The sequence below is a fragment of the Mytilus californianus genome, unplaced genomic scaffold (assembly GCF_021869535.1).
Source record: "Mytilus californianus isolate M0D057914Y unplaced genomic scaffold, xbMytCali1.0.p SCAF_3, whole genome shotgun sequence".
NCBI lineage: Eukaryota > Metazoa > Mollusca > Bivalvia > Mytilida > Mytilidae > Mytilus > Mytilus californianus.
Window position 1 is genome coordinate 96,773,540 of NW_026262679.1, and position 18,594 is coordinate 96,792,133.

The window sequence follows — 18,594 nt, forward strand, 5'->3', positions numbered from 1 at the left end:
ATTCACATTTATTATAATAAAACTGATTTTCTTTTGAGGGGGGTAACAAATTCTGACAAATCTAAATATCAAAAGTTAGTTCTGTTTACTTAACAATTTTTTTAAAGAAGCAAAAATTTAGTCATGTGTTGTGTTTTTTTTCCAGAAAGTATTTAAATTTCTAAACTATATAATATTGATCAAGATCTCAAAAACGATCATCAAAGGGTATTAACCATTGCACGAAAGTCCAAATCATATTCACCATTTGACATGCTCTGGAACTGTTCTGCTGATTAATAAACTCTATTGAAACGAACATGAGTTTCATGACATTTCAAGACTATCTCATCAAAATTTAGAATTTGGTACTGAAATTTCAATGTCATATTTTGCTGAAAACAAATTCCATGACTTTTTCACAATTTCATGATCGTTTGAATTCTGACCATTATCCTCTGCTAAGAGTGAGCTTACAAAATTTGTCTATTGTTAATTTTTTATTGCAAAAAACTGTAAAAATCAAAAAATCAATTTAACAAAAATATAACACTTAAAACCATATGGAAATTAACATAAAAACATATATGGTATTCTCCAATTCCCAACATAAAATTGGCTTGGAAATTATTTTTAAAGATATGGCACTCTGGGATCCCAAAATAAAGAAAACATCAAAACAAGACAACCTGCATCACAAATGCAGGTTAAAGGAAAATTGTATGAAAATCCCAGTATATTTATAAATCCACAAAACAATGTTCATAATCACCAGCAGATATCAATCAAAACTTACAACATTGTTTCCACAGCCATCCAAATACCACTTCATGCATCGGAACAATTTTATAACAACATTTTAACTTACTGAATTTTCCTTAAAACACTAGCCGTCTTGGCTATCTTCACAAATCTTTAAAGTACAAAAGTTACCAATGTAAAAAAAAACTATTTCGCTGAGTTAAATCATCTATTGAAAGTCAATTCAAGTTTATTTCATTTTTAATTAAAAAGAATTAATGAAATGAAGTCTAATATATTTGCTTTCACAAATATTAAAATCTTTTATGATGGATATTTTCATTTTGGTAATTTGTTGGCTGAACTAAGGAGGGGACACAAGTGGGGTAGATAAACACTCACTTAAATAAAGAAATATAATTAAGTCACTATGAATATTTTAATGTGACTAAAAACTTATAAAGCAGAAAAATAAACACAGTGATATAAAAAAACATCAAAGAAAATGAAAATTTAACTTACTTGAATACAAATTACAGTAAACGTTTAACCTAATGATAAACCCAAATTTGGGCTTCTACATTCAGGTTAACTCATTTGTGGCAGTGGTAACATTGATTTATACCAAACAGTGGCAAGCACTCTTGGGCTTACTTACACAAAACTTGACATTTAATAATGGAGAAAAACAATGTGTATAAGTTTACTTAAGAAGTAAACAGTGAAAGAATTTGTCTTTACAGAAGGATGAACTGAAAGAAAAATAACATGTCTCCCATCTTTCGGAAAATTGGAAAAAAGATAAAATCATAGAGTTTATTAGTCATCTGTGAAATAAGTATGTGTGCTGTAAAACAAATTCCAGCATTGTGCTTACATGAATTTCTAAGAGAAAAAAAACTTTAGGAAATGAGTGAAATATACAGACCTTACAAAGAATATATTTTCAAGTGTACAAAACATAATAAAGAAGAGAATGTAACTTTGAGTGACAAGTTTAATTAAACAGATCCTACCTGAGCAAATTTTCACTAGGTATGAGAGAATCTGGTAGGGAATAATCTGATCCTCTTCTCTGTGAATTTGTATTTATCCTTAATCCTGAAATAATTGAAGCACGGATAAAAACAAATTTTTTTTTAAATAATCATTTCAAAATAATTCATATCACTTTTTCAATTATATAATGCTGAACAAGTGTTAAACAAATATCTGTGGACAGGTTTCAAGAAATGGCAAATTAAAGTGAAAAATGCATTTCTTTCACTGTCTTTTACATACATTCTAACTGTTTCACAAATTGATTGTATCCCTTGAATTTGACATGGTACATGAAATTTTTTTTTCTATGTGTACATGTAGATGCAGATCACAGAGTTCAAAAAGCAAATTCTGAAATATCACCCAATTGCATATACTCTGCTTTTAATGAACTTACCATTATATATTTGAGAATGGATACACTTATGAAAAAGAAGTTCCATCACCAAATACAAACTTTTTAAGTATGTCAGAAAAGTTAATAAAGTATATGTTAGATTGCTTTTACAGATATCTCTATTATAACATGTTCTCAAGTTAAAAAAGAGAACAATAGGGTTAAATTAGATCTAATTTTCCACCAAAATATTAATTTTGTAAGATGTCCATATTTAAGTTGGGTTAATACTACATGTAACCAAATACTTCAGGAGTCATTAGAGCACAATAAAACTAATTAAAAAATATTTTTTAAAGTATTTCATTATTATATTTAGATTTGAAATTATTGAGTGCATGCATAAAACTTACTAGGTGATTTGCAACAGCATCTGCCTATATGAACAACATATTTCTGATAAATATTCAAACGCGGCTCCTGCTTTTCACTCACTAAGTGAACTTATCAATTTGTCATTTCATCAACAAAATTTAAATTTGCCTATTCTTTTGACCTCATTATGCTAGATAATATTTGAAATAAACAAAATCTGAAAAACCAAATAGTTCAAACTAAAGACGAATAAATCATATGAATTGGACATATTTCATTTTACAGGATTAATGAGGCCATTAACACATAGAGTCCTTACATAATCATAAAGTTTTGAACTACCTTAAAGAAAAGAATTTTAACTATATATTTACTATTAGAAGTTCTGTAATTATCCCCTGCAGCAGTGAAGGCAAATACACTTCTAATCAACGTTCTAATTATAGACCACCGTAGTAAGGCAACTGGGTCAATTCCTGAAAAAAATGCAATACTATGTCATTTTTCGACATTGAAACAAACAGCTCAATTAATATTTATACATTCACAAGAGATGTTTTAATGGCAATGGTTTAACCTTATATATATTCACCACAAGAGATGTTTTAATGGCAATGGTTTAACCTTATAAATATTCTCTTGTAATTTGTCAGATCTATTTTCAGAAATAAAAATGGCTTTAGAAACTAGTGTAATATTTAGCTATAAAGTAGGCTGATCTCTAGTCTCATTTTTCTTAAAAGAGACATTTTTTTGTTTCAAATGCTTTTAATTGCATTTAAATTTTACTAGTCTGGGGCATCGAACTGGTGGCTAACGGTGCAGACTGATTTGTCATGGTGTTGTATATAGATATGCCATTATGATTGTTCCCTTGGTATCTTCCTATTTTACTGTACTAATTTATTGCTGGCTGCTAAAACGTCTGATGGCTTCAACAATTATGAAGTCAGTTTGTACATAATAGGACTATATGTTTTACACAGAACTTCTTTAAAATATATCTGTATTGTGGACATTTTAAAATCTGTAATTTAAAGACAAGGAAATTCTTGTGTGCTGTTTGTTTTGGTCAAATGTGACATTGTATGTTTCAAAGATGCATTTTATTAAATGTAAGTAAGCACTGCCATTAATATATAAAAGCATTAGACTCTTGTGAAATTGAAAGGCATGTTATATACAAAAAATCTTTTTTTAAGGATTCTAACTTACCCATGACTTCTCTAACAAATGTGAGTGAGCTACTCTTCAGTACACTGACTATTTCTGGTCTGATCTGGTCTCCATTCTTCTCTCTGAAATCCTGCAAAATCAATCAAATTTGTTTATAATTCTACTTAACTATTTGAAATCATCAAGGGCTTTTCCATAAAATCAAACATGGGACCTAGGGAAGGAAATTTGAAGTTTCAACTATTGGTGGGTGTCAAATACTTTTTGGTATATGGAAAATAAATTTCTGAAATTGTCTCTACAGGTTGTTTATTCGTATTGAAAGTTCCTTCCCTGGGTACCATACATGTTTTAATGGAACAGTCCTAAGTCATAGTTGCCTAACTGGAGTTGATTTAACATATATACCAATAAGCTTAATACACTAAGGCATTAAATGTAGGTCAAAATCACCTACTTATTATTATACATGTATGATGACCATCACTGGCAGTGATTTTGCTAGCGCTCAACATTTTCGTCATTAACGAAACGGTTTTCAAAATGACGATAGTTTTTTAAATCAATTTCGTCTGACACTTAAATTTTGAAAGTGTAAAACTATTTTCGCATGAAAATACTATAAATCTACCTGTCTTCATGTTTCTGACAAGTTTATGACCCTCAGGTAATTAACATTTACAACAGGTGTTACAAGTTGTGATAGCTAATCCTCTTATCGCCATCATATGGGTCACTAATCCGTTAATTATTAATAAACCTCATAAAATGACCATCATAATTATTTTCCCCAGTGAAATCAGTCAGTCGGCATTTCAACAACCACAAGTAGTATCGTCATTTGATCAAAATTGTTTTCCCCCGGACAGTTCGCATGTTTTTAATTTCAATATTTCTCAAACGATCACAATTTGAAGTTCGTTTGTCGTAGTTTCGTCATTTGAATGCATTTTTGTCATATTTGATATAACTTTTCATCAAAAACATTCCACAATTTCGATTAAAAAGATAGAACTTAATTTATTCAAAACGTTAAGAAATGTTTTCAAGAGTCAAACAGGTGCTTCCTGTACTATGTACTACGCATGCGTGAAAGTATTGACTCTAAAACATTAAAATACGAAATTATTTAGTATAAATTAAACAAGAGAGACAAATATATCTCTCTTACTAAGCAAATTAATTTAGAAAATTATAGTTTCCTGCCTTTTTTAAAACACGAACCAATCCGTAGATGAATCCAGATTCATTTTGAATTTATTATTCACGTGTCACTTCCCGTTTTCATTTCATTTTAAAACTGAAAGTAAACATGATCTAATATTTACAACCCCCTTACAGTCATTAGAATCATTCCAATGAGGATTTGTACATCGTTAGTTTCGACTTAGTAGAAATGATTTCCAAATATTGATTTAAACGTTTTATAAGGATAATGATTATGCAGTGAGATAATCATTGCAAGTTCATTTCTGCTGTGACTCCTTTATAAAAATGGAATTCAACTTTTGTTGATCAGGAATGTCCCCTGGAACAAACTGATGTGAAATGGGAACTTGATTTTCGGATCCTATATCGGAATCTTTTTATAATAAGGGTCAAACCAGTCAAATCATGCTATAACTGCCAAGCATGCTTAAGTCCTTCAAAGTCTGACAAAGATGTATAGATGGTAATATACATCCTTGGTCCCTTGCTGTTACACAAAAGAAGGTTGATTTTCATATCGCTCAAAAGTGACTAAAGCCCACAAAATCCATGCTTAAACCCTGATCACTTGATATAGCATTTTCATGTTTTCCTTGGAACAACATTTAAACAGTGAATCATGCATCAGATGTAGAGTTAATTCGCACAAATTGCTCAGAACTTAGCTTTCTAAACCATTACCTATATGACTTCTATTCACATAGCAATAAAAAAAAGGATGCCAAAGGGTATATCCATTCACAAACTCCATATGCATAAGAAGTTTATCGGCTAAAATTTTATACTCAATAATGTTGACATAGTTCTATGATAATATCCTCCAAACCGACAGGTTTTTGCACTTACCGTATCAAAGGGGAGCAGATCTTACCCATTCTGAAGTCTCTGATTTAAGCAAGTCGGAGACTAATCTTCAACCTTGAGCAGTCTGTCAGCACACTACCAGGAAACTACCTTTTTTGTTTTTTTTTATCAAACTTTATTGCCTTATAAGAAAACAAATTAACAGGCAAATTTTTTAGATGTGGACTTAATCTGAATCAGCTAGCCCTGACAGAGAACACATTGTATACTTAAGATTTAATACCTATTGAACATGCCAATTACAAGGCTAAAATTCTATAATGTCAAAACTGTATTTCTGTCACTGATAAATTAATTTTAAATATAAACACTATACCTTGATCTGATATTTGACTTTGCCAGCATAATGTACAATAAAGAAAGCTTCTTCTTTGAGTTGTGGTACTTGATAATATGTGTAACTTTTGTTGTGGTGATTAAATTTAGTCAGTAAAGAGGTATTTGTAGCACCAGGAAAACTGAAAGAAACAAAATAAATATCTTCATGATTTTCTTTTCATTATCTCAATCTCATTTTGTATTTTATTTTCGAACCCTTGAGTGCTGGGGTTGCAACAGAAAGGAACACAGTATATACATGTGTGATTTATGTTATCATTAATTCTAATTTCATTCTATGAATGGAATTAAACATGCAACTAAAATAATGAACAAGCTTTTAGTATTTCAAAAACTTCTCAAATTTTTTTGCATTACTAACCTTTTCATCTGCACTATATATGTTTTCCCTTTATGCCAATTTCTTGAGTATTGTTAGTTTCAGTCTTTTTTTAAAAATATAAACAAGGTTATCCTTAAACTAGCTTACTAATTACTACTTAACATTATCAAGCTGGAGAACAAAAAGTTAATAATTATTCCTTACACTGAAGCTGAGTATTACATAACAACCACTTTCAGTTAAATTGGACAAGGTTAATAAATAAGAGCATCAACTGGTATGGGAATATAAAATTTCCCTTACTTTCCAAATTACCACTTCATAAAATACTTACTTGCACTCTTCATCTAAGAGAGGGAAAAGTCCAGTTCCTCTCTTAGAAAACAATTCTAAACATCCAGTATTGTCTATAAACTCAATATTCTTCCACTGAATTCCCTCTTTCTTGTATTCCTCCTGAAAGTAATAAACACATAGGTATATTATCAAAATTTTCTTTAAAATGGTATGGACTTATTGAATGTAGTTATAAGGTGAACTTTGCTTTATTTTTATCAATAGTACCGCTTAAGTCGACGCTAGGGGCCGTCTTGACCTTGTTGTAGGGTATGAATGAATCGTTCATTGTTGAAGACCCAACATCAACTGTCAAGATGAAGAACAGGAATAAAAGCCCTGTTCATTGATAATTTTCTATGTTTTCTATGTATTGTGTACGATTTTGTCCCATATACATTTACTCCATATCCTTTCATTTTCTATGTATGAAATCTACACAAATATTTCACCTTGTCAACATAGGGCTATACTAAACTAACACTTTAGGTCTTATCCTAAACTAACCGAAGCTGATGTACTGTGGACTCAATTATTTTCGTGTGTTCCAATTTTCTTGGATTGAGGAAACTTTTTGTGGATACTTGATTTCCTGGTTTGGCCAAAGTCTGCATTCAAGCTTATAGAAAATTTGTACTTCGTTGAACATCTAAATTAGTGGTTTACCAATAGCCACGAAATCCATGAAAACTGGTATCCCAAGAACAATAATGAATCCACAGTACTCACTAACAGAATGTGTCTAATCCTTATAATTATCAACCCAAACATTTGTTGTTTTTTTTTTTTTTTGAATTTCACCCAGTATTACAATAATCAGTGATTTGCTAGCGCTCGTCATTTTGGTCATTTCAAAATGACTAAAATTTCCAAATCAATTTCATCACTTAAATTTAGAAAGAGTAAAAATATTTTCGCATGAAAATACTATAATTCTACCTGTCTTATTGTTTCTGACAAATTCATGACCCTCAGCTAATTAACATTTATAACAGGTGTTGTAAGTTGTGATTACAGATAATCCGCTTATCGCCATCGGATGGGTCAATAATGCGTTAATTATTTATCAACCTCATAATTGATCATCATAATTATTTTCCCAGTAAAATCAGTCAGTCCGCATTTCAATTTCAATATTTATCAAACGAGCACAATTTGCAGTTCGTTTGTCGTAGTTTCGTCATTTGAGTTTTCCCTCGGACAGTTCGCATTTTAATTTCAATATTTCTCAAACGATCACAATTTGCAGTTCGCTTGTCGTAGTTTCGTCAAATGAACGTATTTTCATCATATTTGATATAACTTTTAATCAAAACCTTTCGACAATTTCGATCAAAAAGATAGAACTTTATTCATAACATTCAGAACTGTTTTCTCGAGTCAAACAGGTGCTTCCTTTACGATGAACTGCGCATGTGAGAAAGTATTCTGAATAATGTGTGTCACGCATGAAATTATCACACTGAAACCAAAGTTTTTGACCTTCACCTTTGACCTAGGAAGTTATACATAAATTATGACACACCCTCTGGTGTTGGTTTATATACATGTCAAGTATTAACTTTGAAATCATAACGGTTCTCAAGATATAGAGCGGACACAATCTTTACCATAGGACATGGGGTTGTCAACTTAACAAAGTTTTTGACCTTGACCTTTGACCTAGGGAGTTGTACATAAATTATGACACACCCTCTGGTGTTGGTTTATATACATGTCAAGTATAAACTTTGAAATCATAACGGTTCTCAAGATATAGAGCGGACACGATCTTTACCATAGGACCAGGGCTTCCAAAACGGTCATATATTCCGGACTTGACCGAAACTTTCATAAAAAGACCGGCTGCTCTCAGCCTCAAACGGTCAAATAGAATTGGTGTGCCACATTTTGTTATTCAAGGCATTTTCATGAAACGGTCATTTCAATTTTTACCAACTATCGATCGATAAAAATGTCCGTTTGGGCATTTTAGTTTATAATTGTGGCAATCTATTTCACAAAGATATTTCGGTCATAATTGGGTTTAATAAAACAGAAGCAGCATATTTCAGATACTTTGAAGTGTCTCAGTTAGTCTAATCCTCTGGGTACATAAATGTACGGCTTGGTCTTTAGCTTGTGTACATCAATAAAAAGTAGAAAAAACACGTTTTCTTTTATTTAAATAACAACAAGCTGTCAAACAATTATCCCTTCAATAAGTTATATTGAAGCCATAAATCATTCACTGATTACAGGTTTGTTACCTTTGATGAGGTGTCCTTAGCTTGTCTTTATCAATAGAATTAATGATTCATAACAATGTACATAAAGGTAATCAGGTAAACGAGGTCAAACATGTAAGCGTGTATGGAACAACATCCTATTTAATTACGCTTTATAGATATTATTTTAAATGAGCATTCAGTTTAAAAAAGTATCCTGATATTTAAAAGTTATTCTTCAAATAAGGATAATTGTAAATGAATAAGTATGATATATATTATTTTATTTAACACTGTACATCGTGTTAAATACTGGGGTACTCTCAAGGGGAAAATTTACTAAAATATATAGGAAAAACTGTACCAAGCTGAGTTGTCCAATAAATAAGGGGGCGTTCTCTATTCTTGTTTTCATATTAAAAACTGTTTTTATAATTAAAATCATAAAGAATAATATCCAATCATGACAATCTCCGACTGTTATAAAGACTTTGTCTCAAATTGAACTTTACAAATCTGCCATCATGGGCAAACGTAAACGTGACGATTCCGATCAAAATTCGAAATCTGCTAGAAGCTTTATTCATAAATGGTTACAACTGTTTTTATGGTTAAGATTTGACAGTATGCTAAATGCCATGTTTTGTGACATTTGTCAAAAACATAAACTTAAAAATAACTTTGTAAAGCCTGGTTCGACAAATTTTCGAAAGTCAGCCGTTGTAGAGCATGCTTATAGCAATGACCACATTCAAGCTCTTAAATTAGAGACAGCTTCCAAAAGTAATCCAATTGTATCAGTATTTGAGAAAGTTCATGAAAAGACTGACAACGGCGCAATGTGCACCTTGTTCCGTAATGCTTACTTTATTGCTAAAGACAACTTACCAATGGACAAATTTCAGTCAATAAATGATTTAACTAAGTTAAATGGTGCCGTGATCACTTCTAAATTATATCAAGAGAACAATGTTGCCTCCTCCGAATTTATTCAGACAATTTCCGATGTTATAGAGAAAGAGGTGATGTCCGACGTAAAGTTAAGTCCCGCCGTGGGAATTATGATCGACGAGTCAACTGATCTGGCTACGCAAAAACATTTAATTTTGTACTTATCATTGTACAAAGAAAAATGTTATCACTGTTCAGTAGATTTTACACGGTTTAAAACAATATCCTTCATTGGGCCTCCTCAATGTTATCTATAAATACCGCATCAGTTGTAAAAGTCACGTGGTCAGGTAATCAATACACAAAAAGAAAAGTATCACGTGTATTGATGATCAAGTTGTACTGCAATTAAAGCCAACATCAACAGTTTCAAATAAGATGGCCTTAATTTACAAAGTGTTAAGTACTCACAGAGAGAAGATAGATTATATAAACAGAAAAAAAACATGAGAACAGTCAGGTACTGAAGCTGATTGATGCAATGATGGTTACTGTATTACAATACACAGAAAAATGACACAATACCGAGGATAATATTTTATTTATTTTTAGAATGAAGAAAACAAAACAGTTATAAATAAATTTATTGCATATAACACTACTAATTATTTAGACACATATATCAATTTATGCATCCTCTCAGTTACATTTAAGTATCCAGCTGATCATTGACCGTCAAAAATATTTCTTTGAAAAATGTCCGGCTGTCGTCAGGAAATTTTGGAAGCGACGCATAGGACATGGGGTTGTCAAATATAACCAAAGTTTTTGACCTTGACCTTTGACCTAGGAAGTTGTACATACATTATGACACACCCTCTGGTGTTGGTTAATATACATGTCAAGTATAAACTTTGAAATCATAATGGTTCTCTAGATATAGAGTGGACACAATTTGTTACGGACGGACGGGCAGACAGACGGATGGACGGACGGATGGACGGACGGACGGACGGATGGACATGGACAGACGGACAGACTGATCACTATAGGACGTCCGCCATTCGGCAGGCCCTAATAACAATGTTGCCGTTAAATCTGACATTTTTTAATTTAATCACACACTAGCAGAAAAAATAGTTTAAAGATTAAACATGAACTATATACACATTGCCCAAAAAGCAAGCTCTCAAATTTAACTGCAATTTTCATAAACATTAGCCTGCTCTTTGCCTTTTAACTGGTCAATAATAGACCTAAGATATTGTTCCGAGGTTGACTATTATGTGTATAAAGTATATGATAAGAACCTATATGATTACAAAGCCAACAAACCTGTTCAAATTTGAAGATATGTTGATTAAAGTAATACTGCAAATGTTCGTTGGCGTAGTTTATACAGAACTGTTCAAAACTATTCTTTGTGAAATCTTCAAATCCAAAAATATCTAACACTCCTATAGAGTTACCCTGAAATAAGACATAATTAAAGTTAGAAAGGTATGTATTTAGTGACTGCAATATCTAGAGGAAACATGTTTCCATTTGTGCATAAAACATGAATTAGCATGTAAACCTATTTGCAGTGTGAAGAGAAAAATATTCAACCACTTAATTCTTTTTAAATTTGCTAACATAAAGTAGAGATAAAACATAAACTGCCATATAAGTTAATTGCTCAAAAAAATTTTGAGAATATATATATATATATGTATGTTTATGTCTTTTTTATTTTTTATTTCTTTTCACTATTCTCCCCCTTTATTCATTATCATTAGTAATGAACCATGAATTTATTTCTATTTCTTAGGAAATTAAAAAAACATGCATAAATATTCAACAAAATTTTCAATATTAGTCCAAAAGTAGCATAAATTTTACTTTTCCAAAATACAAGATTCTGTAACTATGAAAATGTGTATGTTTTTCATGGGAAATGTTTGTCGCCTTCTGTCTCCAAAAAATATCAGCAGAAATAATGAAGTCCATGTTTTGGTATGAGAGACCGGGAAAATCATTCAGATCAAAAATGTAAATAGCAGGTACACAACTATGTAACCTGCAAAAGAATCTGTGCAGGTTGAATTCTGTCAAGCCGTTTTCATAGAGTTAGAATCAACAAAGTGTGACACATATGTAACATGGATGATGACACAAGACAACCAAGGTAATCCCTAAGTGTCATTACAGCTTTGCTATTATGTGAGTCAAAAATTAATAAAAACAAGGTATAATTACACTAGAAACCCTTCATTGTTTTCTTTCAAGTACCATATTTCAGGTGTTAAAACCAAAAATACTTAAACCGTACTCCATTTAAACAAAGTTCAAGTCACTAGGTCAAAGCTTTTTCATCACAGCCATATATATTGATTCCAAAGATTAACATTGTTATAAAATTTAGCTGATGACGAATTTAAACTGGACTGACCATTTGCCTGAAAACTGGAGAGTGTATTAATCCTTCCTGATGTAACCTCAGTGGATAATCATTAACCTCACATTACTAAATTTCAAGGCATGTTCTAACTTTTAAAGGCTATGTTGTTCAGTAAACATAACCACAAACCAAAATCTCCAATAATTGTGAATGTGTTTGAATGTAAGCAGTTACTCTCTCTACATTGTTTATTAGTAAATTCTGTAGAGGAATTAAATATTAATGGAGAATGTGTCCATGGGACACAGATGATGCCCCGCTTGAATATAACGTTATAAAGGGACACAACTCAAGAACAGTAAAAGTAACGCCACCCAAATTCAAACTTGATCTGTGTTTTGTGGTATTAAGCATTGTGTGCAAGTTTCATAAAATTTGGTTGTGGCAAACTAAAGTTAGAGAACGGAAACTAATTTTGGGATGTATGGACGGAAGGATGGATATACAGATGGATAAGGGTAACACTTAATGTCCTCTATGCTGCGACGGGGCATAAAAATATATTAAAGCCTGCATTCATTGAAAAAATGCATGTTATAGCTTAAATTTGCATGTGTGATCAGTAAAAATCAGATATCTTAATGGCATGTCATAATACTTATGGTAAATATTTTATACACATGTTAAGAATTTTTTATATACATGTTAAGAATATTTTAAACATATGTTAAGAATTTTTTATACACATGTTAAGAATAAAGTGATACCCACAATTACAAAAACTTTGCAATGCAACATCTAGATTTTCTGTTTATCTCATGCAGATTTTATTCTAAATTTGAAGACAAAAAATACATCACACATAAAATGCATGCTCTCAATCAAACACACACATACACATATTTTCCTATTCATCTGGCTTTCCTTAATAATGCACATGGTTATTGCCAAAGCATCTACCTTCAAGTTAAACATTTTGTTTTAGAAGTAAAAACCTTTCTTCAGTCTTAATTTAGCCTAAGCATTAAACGTGAAAAGCTCAAGTCGTAATGAATGAGTTTTGGAAATGCTTGCATCTAGAGTTACACTAGGGTAATATATGTGTATCCAGGGTAATTAATATGTGTATCTCCTTATATCATATACAAGTGCTTTTTGAACTATAACTGTCTTTCAAACATCTTTTCCTTTTTTACAGAATAAACCATTACTGTGTTCACCAAAATAATTGTTAATACCGTAGTCAGTTTAACCCAAAATTAATTAGGAATATTAAAAAAATTAAATGTTGAAAACAATATTACTCGTATGAAAAAGCTTATTTGAGGTAACTTTATCATAGATTTGCCTAAGCAAATTTGGTTTCCATATCCAACATTATTTCAAATATCTATTGATAAATCTAAAATAGAACAGAAAACTAGTAAGACAATTGGTTTACACATACTTGGTTTATGCTATAAACATATTCAAATGTAGTGTTTAATTTTAACTGTATCACAAAGTAATCCTACAACTTACTTGCATAAAAAATACATGTACATAATCAATTACACACACATAATTCTTTTTATTTTACATAAACTAATGTTGAAGGTCGCACTGTAACTTTGAGACGAATAACAGCAATAAAAGCAGTTCCTTTGTTCTTGTTTTGTTGAATGTGTGGGAAGTGATTTATAATCACAAATTGATACACCATACCCTTTCTTTTCCATCATCATGATTGCTTTATGAAACAGTTTTCATATTTTTTATTGTCTTTGTTAAATTATTTCTCTACTTATTTTTGGGGTAGTGTTAATAAAATGACAAGGACACTAAGTTGCATTGATATAAATATGATCCCTCCTATGTTAAATCTTGGAAGACCAGATTTTTGAGTTGCTGTCTCATTGAAGTCTTCCATATATATTTTTTATTAACCAAAAATAATTCAAATAAAAATTTGACATTAAAGCAATTGAGTTTTAACTTCTACCTATTTGTAGTATAGAACATTTAGTATGGTATCTGAATGCTGTGAAATTTGTTTTCACCCAGAATACTGCTCTTACAGTTACTATCTTTTGTAAACATACAACACAATTCACATTGATATTGTACACACTATGCCAGGCTTTAGTCTTCAGCTAATAGTATGAATAAAGAGTTATTTACCTTTCCAGTCATGTTTTCCATCAACATTGCATGAATTTGTTCATAAATCAATCAAATTCAACTTGTTCTACTGATTTCTAGACTTAAAAAGGTTAATTTCTGAACACTTTTAATTTGTTTAAGCTTTGCATAATTCATCACTATGATTAAGTACAGATCTCTTCTCAGACTTGCTTGTACAGCAAGTTTAAATTTTGTTGGAACTAATAAGAAAATCAGCCAATTTCACCTCAAACACAGAGCCAAGGGAAATAACTCCAACTCAAATGACATTATATCAAAAACTATCTTTTTAGGACAATAATTCTTATGTATAGAAGTGAAATTTTTTACACAGTGAATACAAAAAGTTATTGGAATATTGAGAGGTTTAAAACTGACAGGAACACATATACAAATATAAGGAAAGACTATATACTTTTTCAAACATCCACTAAAGAATTGGTATCAAAAAGATTATATAAAGAATTGGAATACATTTTTTTCAAATTATAGAGGAAATAGTAATACTTATAATGATTCACTTAAATCTAATTTGAAATTTTAAACAATAATCTTCAAATAAGCATATATTCCAGTGAAAACAAATTTCATCTTATGCTTAAGTTCTTATGGATAAAATAAATCAGATATTACAAGAGAAACCACTAATATGTGTTGACCTGTTTTCATACAATAGATAAGTTCAATTTAAATTTTATCAAGATCTATTTAGACAAATATTGTGTGTTGAAACTAGTATTGCTCAGGTAAAACAGCTTGAATAGTGATTTTACATTACAAATATCTGAGTTTCACTTGAGCCGTTGGGAGTTTCAACACCTACAAATTTTTTAAACAGCTCTAGATCAAATTTAAACAAAACTGATTACTTGCAACAAAATATTTTCAGAAGTAAAAGATTTTTACTAAAGTTGTTGAATGCTGTGAAGCAGATATAAATGATCAGTCCTCTATTTTCACTTTAGAAAAACACCTTTTAATTTATTAATGTTGAATAAAAAATCCCAAGTTTTATTTCACCAAAGCTGGTAAGGTTAAATGCAGTTTTAACAGAATTTCCTACTTATGACGTAAGACCCACAAATATTGCCTGGCAATGCATGTATATGCATATTATGCATATACTAAGAGAAAGATGTATGAATAGAAGGTGTGCCTTATACTCACTTTTCTAGTCTGAAAAAAGTATGCAAAGTACCATAGTAAATCAATAAAGAGTATCATTCTAGCCATAGTAAATGCATTTTTTTAAAAGGCAGCTCAGACCTGCCAATTTTCACGATTTATGGGGGGATATCCCCCATGAGAGGTGCTGACCTTGATTTTGGAATTCTCTATTTTATAAACTGAACACCTCATAACAGGCATTCAAATGACTTAAAATGGTATTTAAGTATATAAATACTCAATCAAACAATATAGAAGTAGATTAAAAATTGTTATGGCAATATGATAGGACTCAATACAGGAGCATTAGTTCCTCTTACACTTAAAATCACCCATTCAGATTTTGAAAAGGTGGCAGGTACGAAGGCTTCTTTTTGAAGTCAACACTGGTTGATCTAAAAACAATTGCCAAAGTAACTGAAGGGCATCCACGTATAACAATCATCTTGGAAATGATTTTAGTAAACATGAAAAGTGGAGAAAATAGCTCTACCTAAGGTAAATAGAAGTTACATTATAGAGGAGGTATAATGGACCAAAATTCAAAATTTCTCCTCATAGGGGTTGCCTCATTTTGAAAGCACCTTCCCTAGGTACAACGTATGTTATAATGAAACAGTTGTCAAGGAAATCAAAAGTCTTTCACAATATTGTCTTTAAAAAGTAATAAGGAAATTAAATGTCTACAACTACAACAATACAAATGCTCTTATATTTACCAATGTGATGTTTAAACTTTTACAAACATGCATTTTGAAAAACAGACATTAAAGAGAATGACAACACAACTAAGTTTCCTTTTTCATTCAGCCTCAGTGCATTAAGTGTGTTTCTTTGCTACCATGAGTTTATGAAACCCCTGAGTGAAATGTGCTATTTATAAATAATTTGTTTCTTTAACATACAACAGAAATAGAACTCACTACTTTATTTGATTGGCCTGTATACTGAAACCAGAAATACATTTTTATTTCCATCCGATATTTCTTGTACCATATTTTTATATTTCAATGTTGATAATGACAAATTTTGCTCAGAAAAATTTTAAAGAGAACACAATATAGAAACTTGTTGTCCTGAAAGCACTTCCTGTATTTTCTTTTATGAAAAATAAAGAATCCCTTTTTTACAAACAAGCATATTTTAATCGCAAATAACAGTTTTTTTTCATAGAAATTTTTAAGGATTTGAGATTGTGTCTGAAAGAATGGTGGTCATGAATTATGAAGGATGGGGCTTATAAAGAATAGGGAATTTCAAATTTTGAAGGATGGTGTCTAAATAAATGCATGGGGCCACACTATGTATAATCCTCTTTTGAAAACACTGGATAACCATAAAATGCAAATCTAACATAGAAAATATTACTACTGTTGCTCGTTTTCAAAATATCTCGGCTTTATACGCATCTTGAAGAGAACTTTTCAGTAAAGTCGCTGATATTTATGTTATACTTATTCTTGATTTAAAACCTATCTAAACTATTTTAAGCGACTGATTTTATCCTACGAATACGCTAACTTGTTTACAATTCTTTTACCTGATGATCACTGTGATGTCGTTTTGCTAACAGAGCCTGGTTCACTTTCAGAACAATCCAGTCAAACAGAGCACCATACAAACATTTTGCCATGGCATCTCTGGTAGCTATTGCCTTAAAACAAATAACAAGTATCACTCATTATTAGAAAGCTATACAAATACTGTAAATTCAGAAATTATTGCGATGTTTTTATTATTGCGAAAAATGCGACAGGGTTATAATCGCAATAATTGAAACTCGCATTTTGAAATAAATGCATGCAATAATTTCTGAATTTACAGTATTCAGGTCTTCCATGATATTTTTTCAGTAAGAAATTACAATTTGAATTAGAAGTTATTCAATTATTATTCAGGAAGAGATAAATTGCCTGTTTTAGAAAGCCAGAGACAATATCACTTTGTATAGTGTAGTTTAACTTTATACTTGACAAAAATCTGACTGACAAACTTATGCTTGTCAATCTAATTCATTAAATTTTGCAAATTAAATAAAATAATAAAAAAAAAATCTTAATTTGTGATTTCTTTTTATAGATTTAACATTTTCAATTTGATAAAAATATGACCTCCAAAATATAAGTATGCTAAATTTCTCAAAACTGGTATTTTGGACCAATGAAAATAAAAGCCTATGGTTACTCCTGAGGATAAACACTTACATCCTCCATTTTATAGTTCATGAACACTGTCTCGTCTCCTGCTGTAGCTCTTTTCTGTGTCAAGGCATCTACTAATGTCTTCTCCTTCACCTGGAAAATGTAACGATTACAATAAGAAATTGAGCAAGAAGTTTTTAAACAGGCCAGCTCACAAAGTCACAGATAAGAGGAAGAAATGTCACTTTAATTCCTGCAGAGGAAAAAGTAAATAATAATTTTGAAGTCTGGTTTAACATGGCCAGAGAAGAAACCCAAGTGCTCCTACCCTTGATACTAGCATTCTGCCAAAGATCAATAGGCAGTCGTGGATATATTTAGAGACGGACTACTGTTAAAGTAAAGTACTGTAAATTCCTTATACAATAATATAAAGATAATAGGCTTTTTCTTGAATCATGTCTTTCACCGGGAAAAGAGTTGATTTCGCACGCCATTATGACGTCATTTACTAGATAGAAGGTGGGCTTGTATCCTTGCACTATTAAAGTTTCAAGCATTTTCAGAATCATCATTCTGCAGGGTATTCTAGAAATAATTTATGTTTCGTTAGTAAGTAATCTTAATTCCCGTATGACTGAAGGGTGACCAACTAATTAGATTTTAATTTCCCTAACATTTTGTGCAGTATAGCATCAAATTTTTTCACCTGTTCACTCAACATGTGTTGGAAGTGACGATACCTACATTTTGGTCACATGGTGATGGAAGTCACAAAACAGATTCAACTAACTACCCTTTCTCGGAACTGGCATATGCAAACCAAAATGCACTGTAAGCTATTGCTCACTAATTATACACCAGCTTTTAAACAAACTGGAAATAAAACATTAAAAGAAATGAAAACATATCACAGTATGACATGA

The 18,594-nt window shown here is 31.0% G+C and overlaps 1 protein-coding gene across 8 annotated transcripts in view; it reads right to left on the reverse strand.

The window, feature by feature from the left end:
* LOC127733286 (unconventional myosin-IXa-like) overlaps positions 1-18,594 on the reverse strand; it is a 104,768-nt gene that overhangs the window by 47,242 nt on the left and 38,932 nt on the right. For 6 of the 8 annotated variants that reach the window (XM_052242639.1, XM_052242638.1, XM_052242636.1 and 3 more), the window contains exons 9-17: positions 17,732-17,821; positions 17,068-17,181; positions 11,153-11,287; positions 6,718-6,839; positions 6,039-6,180; positions 3,689-3,779; positions 2,848-2,949; positions 2,512-2,535; positions 1,737-1,821 (exon numbers count right to left, since the gene is read on the reverse strand). In XM_052242639.1, the coding sequence (XP_052098599.1) occupies positions 1,737-1,821; positions 2,512-2,535; positions 2,848-2,949; positions 3,689-3,779; positions 6,039-6,180; positions 6,718-6,839; positions 11,153-11,287; positions 17,068-17,181; positions 17,732-17,821 (905 nt within the window). The remainder of the gene's footprint in view (positions 1-1,736; positions 1,822-2,511; positions 2,536-2,847; positions 2,950-3,688; positions 3,780-6,038; positions 6,181-6,717; positions 6,840-11,152; positions 11,288-17,067; positions 17,182-17,731; positions 17,822-18,594) is intronic. The other 2 variants (XM_052242640.1, XM_052242635.1) reach the window with 1 other exon arrangement.